The 27,729-nt window shown below is 38.1% G+C and overlaps 2 protein-coding genes across 2 annotated transcripts; one reads left to right on the plus strand and one right to left on the minus strand.

The window, feature by feature from the left end:
* Positions 1-1,818: 1,818 nt before the first annotated feature.
* Aasdhppt (aminoadipate-semialdehyde dehydrogenase-phosphopantetheinyl transferase) lies at positions 1,819-14,921 on the minus strand. Its single transcript, XM_090319589.1, has 6 exons — positions 14,675-14,921; positions 12,445-12,670; positions 7,735-7,856; positions 6,885-7,046; positions 4,634-4,705; positions 1,819-3,636 (listed from the first exon to the last, which is right to left on the minus strand). Exons 1-6 carry the CDS (start codon positions 14,855-14,857, stop codon positions 3,472-3,474), a joined length of 930 nt encoding a protein of 309 aa, XP_090175715.1. The 5' UTR covers positions 14,858-14,921; the 3' UTR covers positions 1,819-3,471.
* A 5,841-nt stretch (positions 14,922-20,762) lies between these two features.
* On the plus strand, positions 20,763-26,475 carry Kbtbd3 (kelch repeat and BTB domain containing 3). The gene is made up of 2 exons (XM_090319811.1): positions 20,763-21,143; positions 24,624-26,475. The coding sequence occupies exons 1-2, from the start codon at positions 20,926-20,928 to the stop codon at positions 26,224-26,226; spliced, it is 1,821 nt and encodes a 606-aa protein (XP_090175937.1). The 5' UTR covers positions 20,763-20,925; the 3' UTR covers positions 26,227-26,475.
* Positions 26,476-27,729: the final 1,254 nt, after the last annotated feature.

Genomic DNA, 27,729 nt, shown 5'->3' on the forward strand with positions numbered 1-27,729 from the left:
CAGGTATATTCAAAGTGAAAATAATTTTCACCTAATTTTAAACTTGACTTTCAAAGCCAACTATTGTTGTAATCAGTAAAGCTCTGTCATTTCATTAAGTTCATGTGCAATGTTTCCAACAAAAGCAATGACCTCCTGGTGTAGAATAAGATTATAGCAATCTAACATTATGAATGTGTGGAATAATCTCAACATTTTAATTAGGAATATTCTTAGCTACTGTTCTGCAGAGGGAAGAATAAATTTAGATGATCAAGGGTAAGAGAAACTTCAGGGGAAAAAATAGGAGATTCAAATTCAGCAAGTGCACATAATTATTCAGACCCAAGACCTGAAGACAAGCTTCACCTACAACATAAACAGCCTTGGGCTGAAGGTGGAATTCAAGTGGTAGAAAAGCAAACACAAGGCCACAAAAAAACCCAAGCCCCCCCCCCCCCCCAAAAAAAAAGGAAAACAAGTAGCTACAGTATGGTTGTCTGTTACTTATTTTGATGACAATATGAAATACAAAGAGAAAAGGTTATTGAGTCTGTAAGAAGTAAATTAAAATCAAAAATGAATAGTGACCTCAGAAAAATGACCCAATTCCTCTGAGCGCCAGATTATATAGTCTTCAAAAGGAAAAATGATACTTACCATGTATGGAGACTATAATGTTGAAGCCAGGGGCCAGTGGCTCATGCCTACCTACTCAGAAGGCTAAGATCTGAAATTTGGCAGGGACTAGAATAGGGTAAAAAGCCATGGGATGGCCTGCTATATAGTAGCTTAAGTATTATAAAGAAAAATAAAGCAGGAAAGGGAGCTAGGAAGTGTAGAGGATAGTAGATGGTAGAATATGGCCCACTAAGGAGGGGACATGAGTGAATGTGTGATAGACATGAGGGAGTAAGCCATGTGGAAATCTAGAAGATTCCAGACAAGGGGAACACAGGAGTGTGTTGTCATTGTCAAAGCACAGCCATCAGTGTGGGTATAGGAGAGGGACAGAAAGGGTTGTAGCAAATGAGGTGAGGGAGTAGAGACCCATGTAAGAGCTTTAGGAAGCCTTGTGTCTTCTGAGACAGAAAATCATTAATGGTAGGGAGTCTAATGAGATTACTGTAACAATCATGCAAGTGAAAAATGGCTGGCTTAATTAGGGTGGTAAAGGACAGTGTGATGGGTGACTATGATGTGGCGGTGTGACAATTCACCTGCTACCAATGACAAGTGTCCCTTCCTTCCTTCTCCCTCAGGAATTTGTCTATGCATCAAATCCATGAGCCACCTGATCCCAGCAACCCACTTCCCTGAGGTTATACTTGGTACAGACTGTTTAGTTATTCAAGGTTACAGCAAGAAACAGATGGCACATCCAAAAGGAGTATCTGAAAAAGAGTGTGGACTTAGCACTGGCGAAGCAGAAGATGCTTCTATTCGTAAAATGAAAGGGCAAGGAAAATGTGTAGGAGAGAGCTATATCAGAAGCTGTGATGCTGAGGAAAATAGCTATTTCCAAACTACTGCATGGCAGGGAGAAAGGCAAGAGAATAGTCATCCTGCCTTCTCCACTTCTCACTCAATTTTATTCTAATGGCCCCTTTCATTTGCATAACCCAAGGAACAGAAGTCTGACAACACAGAATATAAGAAGGAAATGAACTTTCTAGAGAACTGAGCAAAGTGAAAATTCAATTAGTCTGAGAAGGGAACGGTAGTATCTTTCTCCAGTAAGAAAACAGGGATCTGTCTTTAAACAAGGTGTATGTGTAACTTGATTTAAAAACAGAAAAAAAAACTATCACCAAAATCTAACAGTAATGCTCATAAAAATTCCATAACTGTTCATCACTTTATTATTACAATGACAAGACAGGTGTTTTTCATATCACTATTACACTCAGGTAAATCCTACTTGGTCTTCTAAAAATGTTATTTATTATGACTGGAATAACTGACCATGCTTAATAAAATTAAAAAAAGAAAAACCATACTATAACCTTTTTACTAAATACCTAATTTTGTACAGTTTACACACAATTTTTAATGCAACAGAAACAATGACTATTTTACTTCTTGGTGTTTAACAATTAAGAGTAACTCTCCCAAGACATACACTACAACAACGTAAGATATTCTATCATCAATATGATGGTCCTCACATTTTAATATATTACGTCTGCACTTTAAGTTCTACTCACTAAAATAAGAAGAGATAAACAAGAGGCTCATTAAAAAAATACAAACAGCTGATAACACTAATATATCAAACTCATTTGTGATGAAAGAAACAAATTTTAAAAATGATAAACTTTTCAGTTATAAAGGCACAGGAAAAAAAATCCATAGTTGTCCAGGGAGTATAGAATAGTCAGTCACACGTACACTAATAACCCCAAGTATATAGTGGACAGCCTTTGTGATGCACAAGTTAATACTTACCAAATGCCCTAAAAATAGTTTAAGCCTTTTTAACCAGTCATTTCACTTCAAAAGCTTCGTTGAGAACATCATTAAGAATGTACCTCCACACAAAGGTTTTCACTGCACCACTGCTTACAGTAATAAAATGTAGACGATAAAGATGCCCAACACAGGAGAAAACAAGTACACTATGGCACAATTTTCTTACAGCAGGCACTGAACTTCACCCAAATGTCATCCTCCCGCACCTGCCTTAGCATCTTTCTAGGAGTCTACATTTAATAAAGATGAAGAGAGTCAGACACTGCAAACAGATGTGAGAGGATGAGACCAAGGGAAAAGCTGGGGGCTTTGGGGAGATGTCTTCCTCCCTGGTAATATCAACATTACAGAACAAATGGTCTTGTAGATGCAATTTTATGAGGATAAAAAAACTGAAAGTTATAGCAGCAGTTATTATGATATAGGAAGAGGATGAGCTTAAGGCAAACTCAATCAACTGAGGCAAAAATGTCCTTAATAACACTTCAGAACTGTTAGGCAAAATAAAAATCTGTAAGAGCATCCCAACTTATGCTAGTCATACTAGTCATACAAGAGTACTTTAGAACTAACAAGTTTATGTAGTAGAGATGTTATGAGCAGTGGATGTAGTTTAAAAAAAAAAACAACCTAAGTAATATGTTCCTTTCTAAAAAAAAAAAAAAAGACCCTGTTAATATGTATTTTTTTAATCAAGAAAAAATTCCAGGAAGATACCAAAATTTTAAGAGTAGGTATCTGAAATAGAGAATTCAATTGTTTCCTTTATCATATTTGCATTTTTATATTTTTCTACAATGCACATGTCTCATGACTAAAACACAATGCAATTTGGACAGGAATAAGTAAATGCAAATTCTAGTGGGCTATCCTGAACTGGAGGTCTCTTTTGTAATACTATGAGCTTTTAGATATTCTTAAAAAACTGTTTTGTGAAGTTTAGTATCAAGTATTTATTTTGCAGTGAATATGGAAGATTACAAACAGTTTTCACTTTCCTTTTCCACGTAGGGAATCATATCATGACTTAGAGCCATTTCGTATTAGAATTTCTTCTGTGAAGCAAAAACAGTCCCAAAATGAAGGGTCTTCAGGTGTCATGGGAACAGCTGATGATATTAAATCATTAAAGTTAAGAACAGTGAACTGCCTCTGGGATGCCTTAGCATCATCCTGAGATGGGACCTAAAAGAAAAAAATATATATTTTATTACATATTAACCTTAAGATTTGTTTCATAACAGCAAACTATACTGAAGTAGTATTAAATTACAACATATTAAATTATAACCTAATATTGTTGCCGTCTATGTTACTTTTGCCAACGTAGCAAGTAAAAATAATTAGGAAACATGGTTCTCCAACTTTTTGTACATAAAATTTAATTAAAATGCAGGTGTATGTAAAGAAAAGTACTTATCAGTAGCTCTGAGGTAAAAGGGATCCCAAATCTATAAATTAATGAGAATTGGGCTACCAAGTAATCTTCTGAAAAACAGTACAGTATGTAATAACATATCTAACATGTCTTTACTTAACATGAAATTTAAACTGTACATTCTATTCTGAAATAGATTCTTTGTTCAAGAACCCAACCCAGTATAGACCTTTAGTGTCAAGAATAGGTCAAGAACTCCGATGACAAACTCTGTCATCTAAAATGCTCCATAAATCCAAACTTCAAGTCCAATATAACCCCACAAACGGAAAATCCTACACTTGATCTCATGGGACAGGCCATAATCAAAACAAAGGCAGACTTAATACACTATAAAAAATTACCTTCAGATCCTGTGAAGAAATTGTGTAAATGAGCTGACAGTAACACATGGGACAATATGACACAGACTCTCCCTCATGTGTAGCCAACAACTTTAACAACGGCTTGAGGTATTACTTAAGAGGGCAAAGGAAGTTCAATTCCCAAGGTAATGCTATTACTTACCCTCTTAACACAGCCTCAATTTCACCAGAAAATAAACACCGGTTAACCTGACTAAGATAGTAAGTACAGTGAATTTTTATAGGAAGTATGAGGTACTACCAATTTTTTCAGTATTTTATTTGTATATGAAGCAAATAACATGCCCCTTGGAAGAAAAAAAAAGAAAGCAAAAAAAAAGAGAAGAAAAGAAAAACCCCATCACAACCTCTAACCAAAAAAAGCCAAAGAAATTTTTACCTCCTGATATCTAGATCCGTCAGGTTTCCTAAGCGCTACGGCAACAAAATGGTGATCGTCTATTTTGCTTTCCTAAAATGCAAACGGCAAGTATATACAGGTTACTAAATATGTAAATCTAGATGGCTTAACTTTCTCTAAGTCTCATTAGTGCCCCCCTCTCCTCCCCTATGAGTCAAATAACAGACAACCAAAATCGAATGTTATCAGTTAATCAGTTGTTATGATGATGTGCCTTTGTGTTGTTATGGCACCAATATCTTGAAGTAATGCTAATTTTTAATATGGTGATTCTTTAATGATTACTGGTTCACATCTGTGATCAGAGGCTGACATATGGAAGATCCCTGTTCAAGGACAGCCTGGGCAAATAAATCCACAAAATCCTATCTCCAATTAACCAGTAAAAAATAGAGCTACAGGAGTAGCTAAAGTGGTAGAGCACCTGGTGACAGTGCCACAGAAAGAGCAAAAGAGAGACAGAGACCTGAGAGAGCACAACATTCCACTCCTGCCCTCAGGCAGCAGGAAGCACCAAGATTAATACAGAGATTCTAAGTAAGTTTTGGTATGTCATTTGAAAAGAACAATGTACGGCACCGAGTCTATCCTTATTTAGAAAGACAAGAAGGACTAGAGGAGTCCTGGAATTAGTATAATCAAATAGAAATAAGGGAACAGATATTAAGGAGTTAGCAGGTTGTGGTTTGGTTACACAGTGGAGTATATATAGAAGAATGATGGCTGAAGAAAGTAGATGAAGCAAAACTGTTGTACATTGTTATATGACATAGAAGAAAACTTGAGTAACAGAATCCCTTCCTATTTTAACAGGAGGGTCCTGGAGTTTGAAGCTTGTTTTGCTCAGGGGTAACACTCTACCACTTGAACCACATTTCTACTTTCCATTTTAACAATTTTTAGCAAATCTCATTCTCAAAATACCTTTTCCAGTTCCTTATTTTACATCTTAACATTTAACTCTTTCTTAGCTTCTTCCACTCTTCACCTTTAAATACTAGTATTCTCAAGGTCTTTAAATAATAGTATTCTTAATGGCTTCAACATTCTACTGACAGCTCCTTAGGTAATTTCATAGCTTCAGTATCAAACCCTATGGTTTCAATTATCCCAACTATGCTAATAGTTTTAGCATCTTGTCAACTCATCTGTTTATTTCCCTGGACTGTTTGACATCTTCACTTGAGTGCTTCAGTGGTATCTCAAACCTAACTACCATTTGTTCTCTGGTATTCTACATCTCAATAAATAATCCGGTGGCCAGCTCCTAACATCTTTGACACCTCATTTTCTTAGTCTCCAAATACCATCGCAAAAGAATTTGCTTTTTTAAAAAACAAACTGGACTTTATCATTCTTTTCATTCTCTTGAGCAAACATGTCTCTTACCACACCTACTCACTTCCAACTTTGGGAGACCTGATCTCTTAGCATATCATCCAGGTGATTATAACAGAATAACCACATGACAATATAGCCCATTTACTGGGCCCTCAACACTTAACAAGTACAGGACCTATCAAAGCAGACAAACTCCTTGGCTAAACTGATTAGTCTGGAAGGTAAGTTAGGAAATCCTTTCTTTCTCTGGGGTTTTGGGGCTTAAAGAGAAAAGGAATTCATCAGCTGACTTTTTTAACTGTTAAGCTTCATGAGTGGCAGCGGCTGTTTCCTGTCATGAGAGAAACTGAGAAGGCTGCTGTACAGAATGAAACACAAAGATGAGGGAACACCCCAAGACACAGGAAGGCAAAAGAGATAAAATGGAGCAGAGTACTTCAACCCTACTTGTAGCTCATTTTGAGGCTCAGTAACTGAATCACTCTTAGTAGCCTAGAAAAATACCTTCTTGGCTTCAATGAGTCTGTGATTTGTTTCTTCACTAGCATCCAAGAATTACTAATGAGAGAGAAGCTAAAATCTTTTAAATGACTTCCCATATGTGGTCCCCTTATCATGGCAGAGCCAATGCCAACTACCTTGGGCTGCTCCCACAGAGCCCTATTCCATTTCCTTCCCAGTCTACTTACCTCATCATGACATCACATTCGAGTTGTTATCTACACAGTGTTCCTGACTTCATCGTCAGAACATCAAGCATGGGATTCTAGTCTTGTTAAGTTTCAACCCCTCTAGATACCACTTTTACAATAACAATAAAACAGGATAAATTCAGTAACTAGTCATTCCATATTACTCTCATACAGGAAACAATATAAGAGTTTCTTACCTCAAAGAACCATTCTTTTTCTTCCTCTCCATCCAGGAATAAACGTGTTTCTTTATAAACTTGACCTATATCCAAGTTTAATGGAGATATATCAAATTCAAGGCGCTGTAATTCAAATCCAAGTCCAACACCGATGGCTTTTATGAAGCTCTCTTTCAGTGCCTAAGATACAGACAGACATTTTGTTCTTTGGATTCAATAGTTAAAGCTTTTCATAAAATCTCGAGACCCAGTAAATCTAGAACCTTTAGCTATATACCATGTTATGGCTATAAATTACTTTTTTTTTCTTCTGTCCAAATAGTAGCATAGAAACCAACTATGTTTGTGACCTTAAGAAAAATCACTTTAAGCTTTCTGTGTCCCATTCTCTCATGTGTAAAATGTAATGATAAAACAGCATTTTCCTTCTCATAGGACTGTTAAGAGAACTGAGTTACAGAACAAGTACCTTCTAAATAAGCTCAAAATATATGTCAGATTTGCTCCAAATAAATGTTATTATAATACTGTATGCATGTATAAGAATCATAAAGTTCTCAGGTAATCACTCATTTACTTCAAGCACTGCATAATACCATGAGGTAACCAAAGGACTTTATTTATTTTTGCTAGTCCTGGGCCTTGAAATCAGGGCTAGAGCTCTACCACTTGTGCCACAGCACCGCTTCCAACTTTTTTCTATGTATATGGTACCGAGGAATTGAACCTGGGTCTAGGTGCATACTAGGCAAGCAGTCTACCACTAGGTCAAACTCCTGGCCCCATCCAAAGGACGTTTACTACTATTTTTAGGAAAAAGTAATGGCGCCATTATAGATATTTATATATAAATTAGAAAAAATTATACCCAGTTCCTATAAAACATATCCAGTTGAGTCCATTCATCATTAAAACTTCTGATTGTTTCCCATTCTTTGTTGGTAAACTTTCTTTTCATAATATGAAAGAATTCGGGAATTGAACCACGTCCTGTCAAGTGAGAAAATACAGAATTAAAAACAGCTGTTTTATTAAAAACAAAAACAACAAAAAGCTGCTACATAGTTCTAAACAAAGTATCAGAAAATCCAGGTGAGACTGGAATGAAGGTAATAATATCCCATAAAATACAGGTTAGCTTAGAAACAGAAGAGTAGTTTGAAAGGAATCAGTAAAATTATAATCTACTATTAAATAGACAGAAACCCACACATAGCTGTCAAATCATAATTTTTAAAATTCTGTGATAAAATTTAGTAGCCAAACCTATTGTTTTAATAAGTTTTAAATTTTATTATTTATTTTCCTTGTTCTAGGAATCAAACCCAGAGCCTGGAATATATTAGGCAAATGCTGTACCTGAGATACATTCCTATCCCAAATTTCCTGCACTTAATAGAAACACTTCTCAGAAATCCACAAGAAAACACTCCTAAAATGGAGCTGTAACGAAGTAATTTTCTTTTTTTTTCCAGTCCTGGAGCTTGAACTCAGGGCCTGAGCATTGTCCTTGGACTTTCTCAAGGCTAGAGTTCTACCATTTGAGCCACAGCACCATTTCTGCCTTTTTCTAAGTATGTGGTACCAAGGAATCAAACTTGGGTGCTAAGCAAGCACTCTACCACTAAGCCAAACTCCCAACACAGGAAGAATTTTTTTATTACAAGTATATTCTAATATAATTTTTTCAACCAGAAACAAATTTGATTTTCTTTTATAGTTGCTACTGTAACATAATCTTATTTTTAAATCTGAAATCTTTTAGCTACATAATATATGTAGCACTGCAAAATTAACTGACAAATAAGAGACAACTAGCTGGCCAATGGTGGATCACGGTGGTAATCTTAGCTACTCGGGAGGCTGAGATCTGCGGATCGCAGATCAAAGCCAGCCTAGGTACTAAAGTCTGTGAGATTCTTGTCTCCAATGAACCACCAGAAAACCAGAAGTGGAGCTGAGAGTCCTAGCATTGAGCTGAAGAGCTCAGGGACAGCACCCAGGTAGAGTTCAAGCCCCATAACTGACAAAAAAGGAAAAAAAAAAAAAAAAGAGGTAACAACTCCAAGGATTTGATTTTCAAACTAAACTATAACACAAAACAAAACACTTGTAGGACTTTTCTATTTTTCCAAAACATTAAGATTACATGTTCATCTTTACCTCTAGACAGCAACTTTGTATCGTTTTATTCCACAAATATGCGTAATAAGTTTTGATAAGTTTTAAATTGTATTATTTATTTTCCTTGTGCTAGGAATCAAACCCAAAGCTTTGACTATATTAGGCAAATGATGTACCTGAGATACATTCCTATCCCAAATTTCCTGCATTTAATAGAAATACTTCTCAGAAATTCACAAGAAAATACTTCTAAAATGGAAGTAGCTAGGATTACAGGCATGAGCCACGACATCCAGCTAAATTCAGATGCCTTAATACTCTTCAAATACTTTCCTCTGATTAGCAAGGAAATATTTCTGATGTTCCTATGTGATATGATATTTTAGGTCACAATAAAATTTTTTGTTCATTATTAAGCACTGAAATATTAACCTGTGATGTTAGATTCCTTTCAAGTAAAACTTACTCTTATGGGTTAATGGATGGATCTTTTTGAAGGTCTAATGCTTATTTTTCATTCCTTACTGAGAATAACTGGAAGCCCCTCAATGTAAACTGCTTTATCCCTATATACCTAGCACAAGCTGGCTAAAGAACACTTTTTAAAAAGGTGAGGAAAGCCACACTCAGTAGTTCATGCCTGTAATCCTAGCTTCTCAGGAGGCTGAGATCTGAGGATCAAAGTTCAAAGCCAGCCTGGGCACGAAAAGACTCAGACTCTTATCTCCAATTAACCCCTAGAAAATGGGAAGTGGGGCTTGGCTCAAGGGTAAGGCAGTAGTAGCCTTGAGCTGAAGAGCTCAGGGACAACGCTCAGGCCCAGGGGTAGAGTGGTAGCCTTGAGCTTAAAATTTAAATATATATATTAAAAGAATTGATTAAGAGACAATCTAGCACAATCACAACCAAGCAATCACATAACTCATTACCTATGTCCAAAAAGTCCACAATACGAATAAATGTTCATATACGTTTGAGACATCTTATCAACTAAGAAATTCAACAGCAACAGGAATGGACAATTTTTTAACTATTAAGCCAAAGCACAACAGCACCACAGTGTGGCACTATTGGGGAAACACAGCTTGTGAAGATTCTATCAAGCATAGTTTACTTGGAAAATTGAAGTACAAATCATTAGAAATCATAAGAAATAAATCTACACTCAAGCCTTTTAGCTGCAGCAAATGTTTCCATTTTCCTTTATCTTTTATGATATAAATGAGGAATAAACCAGGAAAATCAGAAAAAGTCAGTAAGGAAACTAAAGATATAAAATTAAATGTACCATGTGTCGTACCTATCCTGGACACTAGGATACATGATTTTTCTTGCAAATTCATTATACAAGCCCTGTTCTCTTTCAGCATTTAAAAAGAGCATATTTATATCAGTAACAGTAATTCTGACATCTTTAAGGTAAGTTTAAGTTAATAATACATTTAAGGCCAGGGAAATAATAATAATAATAATAATAATAATAATATAGGAAAATCCCTGAGGAATATATTAGAAAAATAAACTGGTCCTTCAAACTATCTACAGTTATTGGGCTTATAAATTAGCAATCCTCCTAATGATACTATATACACATTCGTGTTTTTCAATTTTCTATTTAGTCATCTGATTGAACCTTCAAGAACTTTGTAAATATACATAAGATAAATGGAAAACCAGTTTAGAAGAGATTGATAAAAAAAAAAAAAGAAGAGACTGATCGTTCATCTTATAGCATTCTCTTTAAGGAAGTGTTGGATATTAAATATATGTTTTGCAGTGATCAAAACTAGTAAGACCACAGAGCAACTAACTTTTCCTCCCAACTTCTTCCTCCCTTTGAAATGGGAATGTCAGTCCTACACCTAAGCATAAGTCACCAGAACCTGGTATTCCATCATCATTCTTACTTGACATCTCTAGAAGAAAAGAGTTGGGTCATATAAAGAATAAACTACTCAGTAAACGTTAGCTTTTAGATTGCTGTGGTAGTTATTATTAAATGTATATCCCCTTTCACCAACTGTTTCATCAAACTTCGTCATGGTTTTTCCAAGTTCATTGTGTGGTTTAGTATGAAATCACATCTGTTAGGGCCAGGAGTTTGGCGTAGTGGTTAAAGTGTTTGCCTAGCATGCATGAAGACCCGGGTTCAATTCCTCGGTACCACATATAGAAAAAAAGCCACAAGTGGTGCTGAGGTTCAAGTGGTAGAGCTCTAGCCTTGAGAAAGTCCAAGGACAGTGCTCAGGCCCTGAGCTCAAGCCCAGGACTGGCAAAAAAAAAAAAAAAAAAAAAAAATCACATCTGTTGATTTTACGATTTCTTCTAACTCTTCTAAGCTTAAGAAGATACCCTTTCTTCAGGTACACTTCTAAGTTTAAGAAAATTTCCTTCCTTCAGATACACAACTCACAATTCTGCTGTGTTCTAATAATTGTTACTTTTGTAGAAAATTCTCATGACTTCCTTGACAAGGGGCATGAACCTAGGAGAAAACCATTTTCTAGACCCACCATTATCATCCCTCCTGCCCTGCCATGCCAACAATGAGAGAAGAGGGACATAAACGGTTTGACTTAGTGAACACGGCTAAAGCAACAAGGAAAAAAACTTCCTAATTATATACCTGATGCTTTCACTCAAGACCATGGATTTGAGTTGTTTCTTTCAATATACAAATGACGCCCGTTCCAAAACTGTCTTAAGATTCTTAGAATCATGCCTTGGCCAATTTCCTCACCTATACTGCTAAGCACAGTCAAATAATCCAAAGAAGATCACCCTACAAGTAATGCTGGATTCATTCATATTTTGGATACTGGTGGCATGGTAACAATTCTAGTGACAACCAGAAAGTATCTCCACCCAGCAAGCCAAGCTCAGAAAGACAAATGGTTCATGTTTTCCCTAAGTGGAAGCTAGATCTAAAATACAACTACACACAGCTTATACAGAGCTTTGTGCATTTATACACAAGCTAACAAAAGGAAGGTATATGAAGAGGAGGAAAGCAAAGGCATAACTTCTTTGAACACCTAAAGTATGTAACTTGTGAGTAGGAATGGGAGGAGGAAGAGAAATAAGAGGTGATAAGGCCCCAGAAGCATTGTACTTATAACCTGATTTATGAAATTGTGACTCAAAAATAGTAATTTAAAAAAATCTCCTTCATGTGTCAGTGGACACAGTGATAGCTTTCTCATGACAGAACAATCAAAAGAAGGGAAAAGGAAAAGGCCTACTCATATACTGTGATTATTCATACTTATGATTGTGAATTATATGTATCCCTAGAAATGTATAATTTTTCAGGTTATTTTGGTGATATTAAGGGAAAAATATCCTTCCCAGATATATGCTGTTGTATACTGAATGCCTTGAGTACATTTTCCCACCTACAATTACACAACAGTTAACAACTGAAATCTTCTACATCACAAAAATTTAACATTACCTGGAAAACTAGTCTTCATTATATCAATCCCAACTTGAAGCTCAGGCTCGGCGGCCAGAACTGCATAGTCCCCTTGATGAGAGATGTTAAAGTTGAAATTGGGGTAAGGATTCAAGGAGTCCTTTGCAAGAACTGGTTTTCCTTTAGCTGTTCTTTGCAAACGAATATGGTTCCAAGGGATATGCAATTTCTCTGCAATTAATTTCCTTATCATCAGACGACCAGCCTGTTAAGTATATGACATTAATTATATATGGATATCTACTAAATAACATTATACATTAAGCATATTTTTATACTTTGTAAAGTTTTGAAAGTACATATGTACTACATATATATATTACATTTATTAGTAATTTCCTATCCCTGTACTAATGTATAAATATTGAGTATTATTTCATGTCTTCATATGTCAATTTGGACTCTGCACTTTTTTTGTTGTTGTTGGTTGTGGGACTTGAACTCTGGGCCTGGGTTTCCCTGAGCTCTTCAGCTCAAGGCTACCACCCTACCCCTTAAGCCACAGGACCACTTCTGGTTTTCTAGTGTTTAATTGGAGGTAAGAGTCTCATGGACTTGCCCAGGCTGGCTTTGAACCGCCATCCTCAGATCTCAGCCTCCTGAGTAGCAAGGATTACAGGTGTGATGCAGTTTTAATTAGAGCAAGATATTTCGTAGTATTGGGGTACAGCATATAAACTGACTTCTAATATTGAGTATTTCACACTGCCTCTAGATTTTCTACTAAGAAAAATGTTGCAAGAAGGCCTACTATGCCTACATCTACTCACATACAAGGTTTCGATATCCTTTAGCAATCACTGAGTTGTAAAAACTTGAAAGGCATAACCTATTTTGTTCTATTCTCTCACACCTCCATTATTAAGAAATCACTAAAAATAAAAATAAAAAAATTCCCTCAAGGATATAAAATGGCAAGGTATATAGTTGCTTTGAAAAATCTTTCCAGATTTTTTGCCTTCAACTCAACCAATAACTTTAAAAAGAGTAAAATTTACAAATCACTCATTTTCCCATTTCTTAAAAAACGTAATGCAATAAACATTCACCCAATATGCCTTCTAAAAGTATCAAGTAAGGCAAGCCCCGGTAGCTCATACCTGTAAACCTAGCAACTCAGGAGGCTGAGCTGTGATCCCAGTGGGAAAGTCGCTGAGACTCTCACATCCAATTAATCATGGAAAACCAGGAAGTGATTCAATGGCTCAAGTGGTTCAGGAGTTCAGGAACAGTGCCCAAGCACAGAGTTCAAGCCCCAGTACAGAAAAAACATGTGCATGTGTATATATGTGTATAAAATTTAGTACATATTCAATTTAAATATTTTTCAAAAAAATTCCATCTTGGATGGTGATCAGAGATTATTTCAAGCTACACAATAAAGGTGTTCATTTTGAAATGCAATTTCCAAGTGTTGCTCGAAAATATATTAAATATATATATATATGTACTTTTTTTAAAAATAGCATTTACGAAGCTATCCAGCAAGGAAGTTCACAACCTGGGCTTGAATTTGTTAACAGGCTGGCCTGGAGCTCTTCCAGTCTCACCATGGACAGGAGTAGGAGGAGATAAGACACATTGTTAGTATTTTTTAGGGCTTCACACGTACATCTGTGGCGTGGGGAGTGCTGAGATAATTTGGTAACATTTAAAAAAATAAAATCATAGTAGGAGGCGGGGCATAACTCAGGCCTATAATCCCAGCTATCCAGGAGGCCGAGAGCTGAGAATTGCAGCTAGCCCAGGCAGAAAAAGCCTACAAAACTCATCTCCAATTCATTATTGTTTTAAACCCAGATGTGGAGCCGCGGTTCAAGTGGTAGAGCGCCAGCGGTGGCCTAAAAAAGCTAAGGGACAGAGCCCTGGCCCTGAGTTCAAGCCCTAGTACTAGCACTAAATTAACACAAAACTGTTCACCACTGGGGGAAATACTGTCACTTCGTGGCCTTCGGTGGCCCTGCCTGGCGGTCCGCAGGCTCTGGCGGGTTTCCTCGGACGGGCCCGGCCCCCCGCGGCTGACAAAGGCGGGGAAGCAGGCCGCAAGCCCGGGGCCCCCGCAGGCCGCCCCCTGCGGCTCCCGGTCCCCCACAGGTGTGGGGCAGGAGCCCGGGGACCCTCGGCAGGGACGGAAGGTGGGTCTCCACAGCCCAGCCCACCGCCCCCAACATCGACTTCCTCCGTTCTAAATACCAAAGCCCTAGAGTACCATGGCTGCCTTCGCGTCCCGGGCGAAGACGAACTGGCCAATGCGCTCCTTCTCCTCGGGTTGGATGGACCGCACCGCCAGCAGCCATTCGGCTCGGGTCGGTAGCCAAGTGCCACAGGAGAAGGCCCAGCGCACGCCCTCCATGGATGGCACCAAGCACAACCGCTTGGCTGGGAAAACCATATACAACACCGACCGGGCCGCCACCTGAGGACTGATGGCGCGGATGCTAACGCGGCCCCGCCCCTCCTGCACTTCTCGGCCGCTGTGCGTGGAGGGCGGGACATCCTCTTACGTCATCAGTCCCCACCCTTTTCTCCCGCAACCACGAATAGGAATGCGACGTCAGCTGTCACGTGGTCCGTCCGGAGCCCACGCCGCTCCGCCCCAAACTCGGCGGTCTCCTGGAGAAAGAGGAGGGGGGGGTAGGCAGGAGAGCAGCGGCGCCTCGTGGCGTCACGTAGGGGCGTGGCCCTGGAGGACACCGTAGGGCGGGACCAAGCGCGAGAGGAGCAGATGTAAGCCACTCACACTGCGGGGGCAGAGCTAACGGGACAGCGGTGTTAGCCAATAGCAGGCCCGCGCTCGTGAGGCCGGGAGACTGGGGTGGAGACTTGGGGGACTGCGGCTGCAGGTGCGTGAGCTCGAGGGTCTGAGGGAGGAGTGGGTTGGGGGTGCGTCCCGCCTTGGGTGGGCTGACGGAGAGGATTCCTCATGACTCCTCCGGGTTGCGGGTCAGGAGGGGCTTTCCGCGGCCCGGCCTGGGTGGCAGGAGCAGGGGATGATGATGTCGGTTCCCCTGGAGCCGTGCAGCGCGGCCGCCCCCCGAGTTGCAGCGTCACCCAGAACACCCCGCTCACCCCAGTGCCCCGTGCACCCCCAGCTGGAGGGCTGGCGTCCTCCTCTCTACCAACTACGCCACCCCAAAAACAAGCCCTTCATGCTCAGGCCGCCGGCCTCGCAGCCTGGGAGGAGGGTCGTGGGGATGCAGGATGCGGGGCGGCTCCATAGCCGACACCTGAGGTCCCCGCCGGTGACTCAGGTGAAAGCCCACCGGATCCGTCCTGCGGATTTCTGGGGAGGGGGAGAGGGAAGTTAAGTGTCTGCAGACGCATGTAAATAGGTGGCCTGGTGGTAGGTTAAATGAGATACTGTGGGATTCAGGCCATTCTGTCAGGTCAGCAAGTAGTACGAACGAATACCATGACCTGCCTTGTCGGTTCTGTCCTCCCTCACTCGGATTTTATTGTGTTCTTCTTGTTTCCATGGACATCAGACCCGCCAATCTTTTGCGAATAGATGGGATTTTTGAAGACACACGTGCTGGGAGGATGTGAATAAATTATTAAGAAAGAGTAATACTGTCAGTTTAACTGTGGCACACCGTTTTATCACGTGGAATTTTCCAAGTACATATAGATGCATGTGTATACGAATATTTCCGTTTAGAACGCATATGTGTATGCACATAGGCATGCACACACACGTATATATGTGCGTACATATATACATAGATGTATACACAAGTGAATGGATATACATATATGTGTATACATGCGTATATAGAGAGATACCATGCTTACATATGTATATAGAGAGATGTATTTAAACGTATATACATTCACAGAAACACCCATGGAATTAATAGCTGGCTCTTGAAAAAGTCTTCTCCAACAGTGACATGTAAGATGCAGCTCAAGGCTACCACCCTACCCTTGAGCCAAGCCCCACTTCCTGTTTTCTAGAGGTTAATTGGAGCTAAGGGTCTGAGGTCCTTTTGTCCCAGGGTGGCTTTGAACCTTGAGCCTCAGATTTCAGCCTTTTGAGTAGCTAGGATTACAGGCGTGAGCCACCACCAGCTCTGTCCTGTATTTTTTCTAAAGTTTAAATTTTCGTTGAGAATTGCCCATTATGAGTTAAATTTTAGGTGTAGTATGGGTTTAGATTTGAGAGTGTTTTTCCCTATGTGGATATCTGTGTTGTTTTTACTTTCAGCACTTTTTTTTTATTCTTTCTTCCATTGTATTGCTTGCACCTTTATTAAAAAATAAAAAGTGACTTGTCTGCATTTGTATGTGGTTATTTTCCCATTTGTATTTTCTTCTGATCTATGTGTCTTTGCACCAGTATTACACAGCCTTGGCTATTAGATATATAAAATGGCATATTTTACTGTCCCATTGTTATTCTTTTAAATTTCATATTAGATATTTTAATGTATTCCTATAATACATATGACGCATTATACATATATGTATAATACATATACATATATATAATACATATAATGTATTCCAGTTATCACAATAGTATCTTTCTGGAATTTTGATAGGAATTGTGTTGAACCTGTCTCTCAGTTTGAGGGAATTGGCTCACCTTTTTGTGCAGAACTTTCCTGGGATAAGGCATTTCTCTCCATTACCTGTTTCTGTTTTCCTCCATTCATGTCTGAGTATTCCTTGTCCTTATTTTCTCAGCTATTAGTCTTCATTTTGATTTCCCTGCATTCCTTATTATTACATAAAAATGCAACTGGTGTGCATTTTGATGTATCCTGCATTGTCTCTAATCTCTAGTTTTGTTGGTATTTAATTTTTATAGAATCTTCAGGGTTTATCATGTCAATTATCTTATTCAAAAGTAGATAGTTCTCTTTTCCTCTTTTCAATGTGTATGCCTTATTGAATTTTCTTTTATGGGTTGGACAGAGCCACCTATACTATGGTAAATAAAAGCGGTAAGAGTGGACATGCTCTCCTCATCAAGGAGGAAGATATTCAACCTTTTATCATTTAGTATGATGTTTGTCTTAGGGGTTTTGTTTTGTTTTAGTTTTTGTCTTCAGATACTGTCTGTGTCTATCTGTGCTCTCTCCTTTGCTGATCCTGGGGCTTGAACTCAGAGCCTGGGCACTGTCACTGAGTCTCTTTACACGCTAAGGCTAGCTCTCTCCACTTGAGCCACCATGCTACTTCAAGATTTTTCTGTATAGTTTATTGGAGATAAGAGTCTCACAGACTTTTCTGCCCAGGCTGGCTTTGAATGGTGATCCTCAGATCTCAGCCTCCTGAAGAGCCAGGATTACGGGCATGAGCCACCAGTGCCCAGCTGTATTCTCTATTAAGTAGGAGGTGAGAACTTCCCCCTCTTGTCCTCATTTGCTAGGAAATTTTCTGAAAGTCTCCATAGTATTTTGTTAAATGCTTTGGTTTTATGAATTGATTAGTGTTATGTAGTCTTTCTTCAGCTTGCTGATACATTTTACATTCATTTTTCTTTTTTTTATTCACCTTTTTTACTTTACATGAACAGTGTTCCTAAGAATAGCAAATACCCCAGATATATGAGCAGTCCCTGAGATTGCAAATATAAACAAGCACATAGCTAATGTTCCCCATAAATTACAGAATCAAGCATTTTTCTAAAAAAAATGCCTACATTGCATTGATTTTTTCAAATACTGAATCAATCTCACATGCTTGGATTGACCTTCTTGGTCGCAGTATAGTTTCATATTAAATTCTCTTTGCTAATGTTTAGTTAGGAAGTCTCATATCTACATTTGTCAGGAAAACGGGTCTGTGATTGTAGGGTTTTGTGTGTTTGTTAGGAATACTGTATTCATACATAATCTTATTGTCTACCACAAAATTATTGGGCAATATTCTCTTTTCTGTGTTCTAAATGAACTTTAAACTTCAGATAAATGTAACTTCCATAATGGTTACATGTCCAAATTATATTTTGTGTTGGGTGAATTGTGATCATGTAAACACACAGTGCTATAAACTTTCCTCCCAGAACTATTTGAGCTGCATTCTATTTGATATGTTATATTTTCAGTTCAGTGTTACCTTTGAAATTGATCTATGTATTATTTAAAAGTTTCCAAATACATGGATATTTTCACCTTTACAGGATTAATATCTAGTTGGGTCCATTGTGGTCAGAAAAAAAGCATTATATTTGTGGTTTCACTTATTTTAAGTCATTTGATATTTGTTTTAAGAAGCAAGATATCAAATTAGGTTTATGTTCCTTGGGCACTTAAAAATATAGATTATGCAGTTTGTAGGTCAAATTTTCTTCTTGTTATTGATTAGATTGCTAGTGAATGGCATTGTTGACTTCATATCCTTGGTGTTTCCTGTTCTAGTTGCATTAATTTTTGAGAGGGTCATGTTTTAAAATCTAATTTTCTCTTTAGTTGTATCAGTTTTTACTTGAAGTATTTTACAAATCAATTGTTTTGTACATACACATTTAGAATCACTAGTATTCTTGATGGATTAGTGATGTGTAATACTCCTTTCAATTCCTGAAAATTGTTTCCTTTTTTTTTTTCCTTCTTCTTTTTTTGCCTGTCCTGGTGCCTGAACTCAGCCTGGGCACTATCCTTGAACACTTTTTGCTCAAGGCTGGTGCTCTGCCACTTGAGCCACAGCACTACTTCTGGCTTTTTCTGTGTATGTGGTACCAAGGAATTGAACCCAGGGCTTCAGACATGCTAAGCAAGCATTCTACCACTAGGCCACACTCCCAGCACCTGAAAATGTTTCTTGCTGAAGTCTGTTTTACACTGTATTGACATTGCCATATTTGTACAATATATCTTTTTCTATCCATTTGCTTTCAACTTACTTTTATTCTTAAAGTGAGGCATGAAATTAAATCAATTACACATTCTGGTAATATCTGCCTTTTAATTGTATACTTAGATCATTTACATTTAGTGTAATTATGATGCATAATTATCTTTTCTGCTTATCTTCCCTAGTCTTAATTTATCTGTTTTCTTTTTTCTGGTGTGTGTGTGTGTGTGTGTGTGTGTGTGTGTGTGTGTGTGTGTGTGTGTTGTTACTAGAACCATTTTTTAGAATTTTATTGTGGTTTAACTATAGTGAATACGAGTATTATGTCTTTGCAAACATTCTTAGTAGTTGTTCAGCCTTCTCTGACTTAACATTGTAGTGGAGGGATGGGAGGAAAAGGGCTGAAGCCCCTCACAGCCTACTGTGAGCAGAATGCTAGTCTTTGCAGGTAGGGGTTGATAGAAAAAAATCACCTTTCTGCATTGCTACAATGTTCATTTTGTGGACCTGCATGAATGACAACAAATTGGGGGTGGGGCTTTTGTGTGTATTATTAGTGTTTCTGGTTCAGCAGCTTCTTTGGAATCTGGCATATTTTGAGCAAAAGGAACATCCAAGGAGCTCATTGTCATTGTTCTCAAGTTCCAAACTTGTTTGCATTCTACTTTCTTAGTTGTCATGTATTTCTTATTGTATGCTATTCCTGGGAGGGGAGGGTGAGTATACATTGGGAAAGGGGGGCTTTCTTTGTACTTAAAAAATAGGGAAGGATGAAGTATCTTAAAAAAAAATAGGAGTTGTAGTTTACGAATTAAATAACATGAAATGTGTAAGCTAGTAACTGGAATAAGTTAATTTGCTCAGAAAATGTTGGATATTTTTATAAAATTCACCTTTGTTATCAGGAATGATCTTAAACTGGAGCTGATGGTGCATACCTGTAATCCCAATACTGAAGAGGCAGGAGGAGCATGTGTTCAAGCCAGCCGAGGCTACGTAACAAGACTCAGCCTTTAATTTAAAAAAAAAAAAAAAGACCCTAAAAATGTCAGGGCAATTTTTTAAGCAATGCATTTACAATGGAATTATCTGAATGCTTTGTGTGCGTTCTGTTGGTAGGAAACTTGAAAGTATTACAGATATGGATGGTGAATGTTCTTAGGCCTATTGCTCTCTACCTACTCCAAATTCATCAAGGATTTTTTTTCCAGTTCTAATCTACTATTTTGATGAAATTTGAATGAAAAAAAATATTGAACATTTAACCCAATAATAACACTCATACAGTGAGGGTTTACACAAGCACACCCACAACTTTTACACATTTACACAAATTCTACATTTTCATATTTAACCCAGTTATTTTTCTTGTGCTGGGGATAAAACCCAGATCTTTTGTAGAGGCAAGACAAGCATTCTACAACTCAGCTGCATTCTTAATCTTACACATAATTGTATACTCATGAATATTAGACCTTAATCATGTGCTACTCAATTTCAAGGAGCTCCACACTTGTGAAAGTTAAAAACAATTTTTATTAAATGCCAAGGTTTACTGTCATATGGCTGCTCTTAGCATTGTGACCATTGCTGTATAATTGACTGTAATTAGTTTTCAATTGTTTTTCATTCTAGTTCTAAAAACAGGTGGAATTGGCTATGGATAATTCATACGATTTCAGTGAACGAAGTTCGTGTAATGGAATTTCATCTGAGAAGAAAAACTTCCTTGTATCCGAAGATCATGGGCAGAAAATCCTAAATGTTCTGCAGAATTTTAGAGAACAAAATGTCTTTTATGATTTCAAAATAATCGTGAAGGATGAAATAATCCCATGTCATCGTTGTGTGTTAGCAGCATGCAGTGACTTTTTCAGGTACCTTGTCTTATCTATGCTTCAGATTGCTTTTATGGTATCAGCATATAACAATAAATTCTGAAAGAAAACCTGATTCAAGTTAGGTTAACTAATGTTTTGGGGTGTTTTTTGCTTTTTTTTTTTGTCGGTCGTGGAGCTTGAACTCTGGGCCTGGGCGCTATCCCTAAGCTCTTCAGCTCAAGGCTACTGCCCTACCCCTTGAGCCACAGTGCCACTTCAGTTTTCTAATGGTTAATTTAGAGATAAGAGTCTCACGGACTGTAGTGCCGAGGCTGGCTTTGAACTTCGATCCTCAGATCTCAGCCGCCTAAGTAGCTACGATTACAGGCATGAGCCACTGCGCCTGGCTTGGGGTGGGTTTTTTTTTGTTTGTTTGTTTTTCTTTGTTTGTTTGTTTGTTTGTTTGAAGAGAAGTGGGAGGTAATGGGTAGGAGGATTTAACCCTGCCTTTTCAAAAGTTCCCAATTCAGAACTTCCTAACATTCTATAGGTGTAGTCCCTTGAAATGTTCTGGGGACAGGTTTTTGTGTTTTATTTATGTATTTTTTTAATGCTGATCCTGAGGCTTGAATTCAGAGCCTGGGCACTGTCTCTGAGCTTTTCTGCTCACGGCTAGTGCTCTACCATTTGAGCCAAAGCTCCTCTTCTGGCTTTTTTTGGGTAGTTAATTGGAGATGAGAGTCTCATGAATTTACCTGCCAGAAATGGCTTTGAACTGTGATCCTCAGATCCCAGCCTTTTGAATACCTAGGTCTACAGGATGAGCCACAAGTGCCCAACTTGGTTTTCCTTTGCTTTATTTTTTATGAGTTCTTCTATGTTTGGAAGTTCCCTGTAACAATATCATTTTAGAAGATGAAGCAACAAGGTAAAACAAAAATAGAAAGCAGAGTTCAACGAAAATGAGTGAAAGACTAAATTTCAGTTGAGTACTGTATCGATGAGTTATCCAGTGGGAAGGGCTAAAACTCAGAGGATGTAAAAGCAAAGGTATTTCTACAGTAAAAATATATCTCTGGGCTTTCTACACTCCAGTTATTCTGATTCTGAACAATAACTTCTAAATATAACTTAGTTTCCAACATAGTCTACTGGAGATATCCTGATTGTGATTTTGCAGTAATCCCCTATTATGACAGTGGCTCTAACTCCACAGGGTTAAGGGTCAGCCATATTGCCATTGTCATTGTCTCAAGGTAATAGCAGCCCGTGTGGCCTCTTCTTTCCTTGATCCCTGGCATTGAGTTCTCTTAGTCACACCGAAATTTTTCAGTATTTTTATATTATGTTCACTTTCAGAAGCAAAGCAAGTAGAATTTAAATCTCTATCCAACTTGAGAAAATCAGAGTATGATTTGAAATAGAGGAATAGGATGGTATTTTTGTCAGTTTTTAATCCTTAATTTAACTCCTGTTTTTCTATCAACATCAACTTACGCTTAGCCATTATTGCCTTTATAATAAATTTTATAAGATAGATTTTATTTAGAAAGTCATTTTTATACATACTGCTTGCTAAACACTGTAAGATTTGTTGCTGTGACTCAGTGCTATGTAGTCCACAGAGGACAGGGAGGCTGTGACAGCATTATACTAGCTGTGAGTCTATTTAAGCCATAAGTCATTTAGTCTTTTCATTTCCTCTCTCCAGTAGTGTAGTGGTCTTTGAATTCCCCTGTGGACCTGAGCATTATACTTTGCCTGTCTGAGGTGCCACCTGTGTCTTCCCTCCTCTCTTCTGACCCAGCTTTCCTTCCATGTAATTTTGGCCTTATATTTGGAAGTATTGAGTATCCTATTCGTAACAATTCAAATTTTGAGACCTCTGTCTATCTCTCAGCTATTGTTACCACAGATATTAATGTTTTTTCCTTTTTGGGGGGTTGATGTGGTAAACTGGTACTGTTTCACATAGTTTTCTTCCTACTATGCAGTTATATAAAGTGTCTCATTTAGGTGGACATTTTCCATAAAGAGATAAAAATCATTGGAGACATTTGGACTGTCTTTTATGTTTCATTACTATTAAAGAGTAATTTGAAAGAAAGTGGTAAGGCCTAAGTTCCCCAGCATTATATTTTAATGAATTTTAGCTTTTATTAGCATAGTTGACTTTAATTTACTCATAAAGAGATTCTACTGTTAGAGATATTTTGCCCTCATTCCATGAATTACATAGGAACTAATTTATATGAAAAATTTGAAGTTTCATAGTCTTTTTGTTTTCATATGAGAGTTATAAATTGTGTTTCTTGGCAGATAAACTGTATATAATCTAGATATTGAAATAATTTATAAGTATATATTTTAAATCAACTGGAGCATAAAGACTGCCTGTTAAGGTCATATTGAAAGTGATGTGGAATAAAGCAATGATGCTTAATCCAGGCATCATTGGCTCATGCCTGCTATCCTAGCTACTCAGTAGGCTGAAATCTGAGGATTGCAGTTCAAAGCCAACCTGGGCAGAAAAGTATCTCCAATAACTACTCAATAACTGAAGTGGTACTGTAGCTCAAAGTGGTGGAGTCCTAACTTTGTTCAAAAGAGCTGCAGGACAATGCCCAGAACCTGAGTTCAAGCCCCACAACCAACAAAAAATAAAAATTAAAAAAAATAACGTTGTTTACACTGAATGATGAAAGCAGGACAGGCCAGAGTGAAGGAGAGGCTAAGCAACATCTACCTCAGCCCATCCCATAGGGTCCTGAGAAGCAGGAATGTCCCCTCACATTTGAACTGATTTGAAGCAAGGAGCTGGGTCTTTGGATTCCCTCCAGCCTCTCCCAAGCCCTCTCAATCAACTGGTCACAGGAAATAACACTGCCTCCAAAAGTGAGTATAAGGTGGCAAAAAGAATTTCCTGGGGGGGCCTGGGAGTTTAGCCTAGTGGTAAAGTGCTTGCCTAGCATGCACAAAGACCCAGGTTCGATTCCTCGGCACTACATACATAGGAGGGAAAAAAAAAAAAAAACAAGTGGTGCGCTGAAGCTCAAGCTCTAGCCTTGAGGAAGTCCAAGGACAGTGCTGGACAGTGCTGAGGCCCTGAGCTCAAGCCCAGGACTGGCCAAAAAAAAAAAAAAAAAGAATTTCCTGGGGAAAGAATCAGTTGTGAACGCATAGCAGTCGACAGTTCAGGTACCTGAGAGAATGAGATCTGAACACAGGATCCAAAGTGTACGCGTCTATCATAAAAGCGGACAATGGAGATCATGGGAGCGTAAACCCTTTCTTTCCTCACCTTCAAATAACTCTGGTTCAGCAATTATTAAGGACACAAGTCTATACATAGACTTCAGGATGATCTAAGACTTTCACATGTTTTATGTTCATAGGATCTTTAAACTATTTTATGATCGATCTAAAACTTCTCTCATAGCAATAATTATTGTTGAAAGACATTGCTATAGAATAAAATCTTATGTTGTTCAAAAAAATAACGTTTACTTGTTCTTTTGTTTTCCTTTTTTTTTGCAGGGCTATGTTTGAAGTAAATATGAAAGAAAGAGATGATGGAAGTGTAACAATTACTAATTTGTCCTCCAAAGCAGTAAAAGCGTTTCTTGATTATGCCTATACTGGGAAAACAAAAATAACAGATGATAACGTGGAAATGTTCTTCCAGTTATCATCATTTCTTCAAGTCTCCTTCCTCTCCAAAGCTTGCAGTGACTTTTTAATAAAAAGTATTAATCTCGTCAATTGTTTACATGTATTGTCTCTATCCGATAGCTATGGCTCTGCCCGTTTGTTTGATCATGCTTTATACTTCGTACAGCACCATTTTTCTTTGTTATTTAAATCCAGCGATTTCTTAGAGATGAATTTTGGAGTCCTGCAAAAATGTCTGGAGTCTGACGAATTAAATGTTCCTGAGGAAGAAACAGTATTGAAGGTTGTCCTTAACTGGATTAAACATAACTTGGAATCAAGGCAAAAGCATCTGCCCCATTTGATTCAGAAAGTGAGATTGCATCATTTATCCGAGGATACCCTTCAAGACTATCTGCTCAATGAAGAGTGTTTACTTAAAAGCACTAACTGTTTTGACATAATGGTGGATGCCATTAAGTGTGTGCAGGTTTCCAGTGGCCTCTTCCCTGACGCGCGCCCATCCACAACTGAGAAATATATATTCATCCACAAGACTGAGGAAAATGGAGAAAAGCAGTATACATTCTGCTATAATATTAAAACGGACTCGTGGAAAATCCTACCCCAGTCACATCTGATTGATTTGCCGGGGTCTAGTCTATCTAGTTATGGAGAGAAAATATTCCTGACTGGTGGCTGCAAAGGGAAGTGCTGTAGAAAGGTACGCCTTCATATTGCTGAGACTTACCACGATGCCACCGATCAGACCTGGTGCTACTGTCCAGTCAAAAATGACTTCTTCTTGGTATCAACTATGAAAACACCCAGAACCATGCATACGTCTGTGATGGCTCTCAACAGGTTATTTGTCATAGGTGGAAAGACTAGAGGATCTCAGGATATTAAAAGTCTCTTAGATGTTGAATCTTACAATCCTCTCTCCAAAGAATGGACGTCTGTGAGCCCGTTACCCAGAGGCATATACTACCCGGAAGCAAGTGCATGCAGAAACGTAATTTATGTTCTTGGATCAGAGGTAGAGATTGCAGATGCATTTAATCCATCGCTCGATTGCTTTTTCAAATACAATGCCACAACCAATCAGTGGTCTGAACTAGTAGCAGAGTTTGGGCAGTTTTTTCATGCTACTCTCATTAAAGCTGTCCCAGTGAACTGCACTCTATACATATGCGACCTTTCCACATATAAAGTTTACAGTTTTTGTCCAGATACTTGTGTTTGGAAGGGTGAAGGGTCTTTTGAATGTGCAGGCTTTAATGCAGGTGCAATTGGGATTGAAGATAAGATTTATATTTTAGGTGGGGATTACGCACCAGATGAAATCACAGACGAAGTCCAGGTCTATCACAGCAGCAGGTCTGAATGGGAGGAAGTGTCACCAATGCCGAGGGCCTTGACTGAGTTTTACTGTCAGGTGATTCAGTTCAATAAGTACAGAGACCCATGGTTTTCTAATCATTTCTAAAGCTGGTGTGTCTGCTCCAGTTCCGGTAACCTACAGGTACATTTATTTATCGTAAGGACTGGCCAAAAGGTCTTTATACCTTAGAAAGCCTGCTGAAAGAGAATCACTGTGTACGTATGCTATTTATTAGTCAAGAGTTCTCAGAAATTTTAAGTGCAAAAGACATTGTATCAAAAGTTAGGCTGAATTATGATTTAAAGAGCATTTGCAAATGGAAGTAAAGGTTATAGGCTTTGATGCTTTGGGGTATGTATGTATGTGTGCGTGTGAGAGTGTGTATACTATATATATGTGTATATATATATATACACATATATATAGTATTTTAACCCTGAGAAATAAAAGAACAACAAATCAGAGTCCATGGATCTGTGCAATTGAGGTGGATGAAGCCCCTTATAATAGTAAAAAGTAGTTATGAAAGTAAAAGGCAAAAGCCTATTATGTTATGTGAAAGGTAATTTAGAAAAGAGTTGTTAAATTCTTTTTACTTTTTTTTCAGGACTATCTCTTTTTTTGTCAGAAGTTTTTATCAAAATATGTTTTCCTATCCTTAACAGTACAATAAACTTCATGTGTCTGGAATAGGGTGAGGGGGAAAGAGAGACAGATTCACCTCTTCTTTAAGAGAATATTGTACCAAATTTGGAGTGTGGCCTAATTGGTAAAGCCTTTTTCTAGCAAGCACAAGTTCCTGAGTTAATCGTCAGTATTAAGGAGTGGAGGGTGGAAGGAAGAGAAAGACTTTGTACTAGGTTATAATAACACTTTATGTATTCTTAAACTGCTGATTTTATTAGTTTCCCAAATCAGATGATTACAGTTTTAACAGTGTCATGTTTTTCTTGTTTTCTGTTTCAATGTTCTTGACTTAGGTAGCAGTTCTAAGTTATATGAGATTTAAGTTAACCAATGAGTGATATTCTTGGATTGTAGGAAGAAAATTAGTAGCATTTCCTAATATAATTGGGAATATGGAAATTTGATCTATGTATCACTGGATCCTTATTCTATACATTTCCTTCCTTTTTTTTTGACAGTGATAGGATTTGAATTCGGGGCCTCCTGCTTGTTAGACAGGCACTCCTTTTTTTCTTTAGTTATTTTTTGGATAAGATTCTTGGCTTCCAGGTAAGCCTCTGATACTGCAGATCAATGTTTATCTCCAAAGAAGCTGGAATTACAGGTATGAGCCACCAGACCCAGCCTGTCACTTCTTACAAATTTGAGCTAAAGTAAGAAATTTCATGATTTAATTAGTATCATATCTGTTTTCTATACTGATACCAATAAAGCAGTAATTATTTCTTTTACTTTTTGTGTGTGTGTGTGGGTCATGGGTCTTGAACTCTGCCTGGGTGTTGTTCCTGAGCTCTTCAGCTCAAGGCTACCACCCTACCGCTGAGCCAAGCCCCACTTCCTGTTTTTTAGAGGTTAATTGGAGATATAGAGTCTCAGATCCTTTTGTGTCGGGCTGGCTTTTAACCTTGGATCCTCAGATCT

This window comes from Megascapheus bottae, chromosome 27 (assembly GCF_031878675.1).
Source record: "Megascapheus bottae isolate mThoBot1 chromosome 27, mThoBot2.hap1, whole genome shotgun sequence".
NCBI lineage: Eukaryota > Metazoa > Chordata > Mammalia > Rodentia > Geomyidae > Megascapheus > Megascapheus bottae.

Excerpts from the sequence above, each read along its gene's own strand:
- Kbtbd3 (XM_090319811.1), top strand. The coding sequence starts at position 20,926 with ATGGATAATTCATACGATTTCAGTGAACGAAGTTCGTGTAATGGAATT. Across the intron at positions 21,144-24,623 it reads GCATGCAGTGACTTTTTCAG|GGCTATGTTTGAAGTAAATA; the intron begins GTACCTTGTCTT and ends TTTTTTTTGCAG.
- Aasdhppt (XM_090319589.1), bottom strand. The coding sequence starts at position 14,857 with ATGGTTTTCCCAGCCAAGCGGTTGTGCTTGGTGCCATCCATGGAGGGC. Across the intron at positions 7,047-7,734 it reads ATATGTTTTATAGGAACTGG|GCACTGAAAGAGAGCTTCAT; the intron begins GTATAATTTTTT and ends TCTGTATCTTAG. Across the intron at positions 4,706-6,884 it reads AAAAAGAATGGTTCTTTGAG|GAAAGCAAAATAGACGATCA; the intron begins GTAAGAAACTCT and ends TTTGCATTTTAG.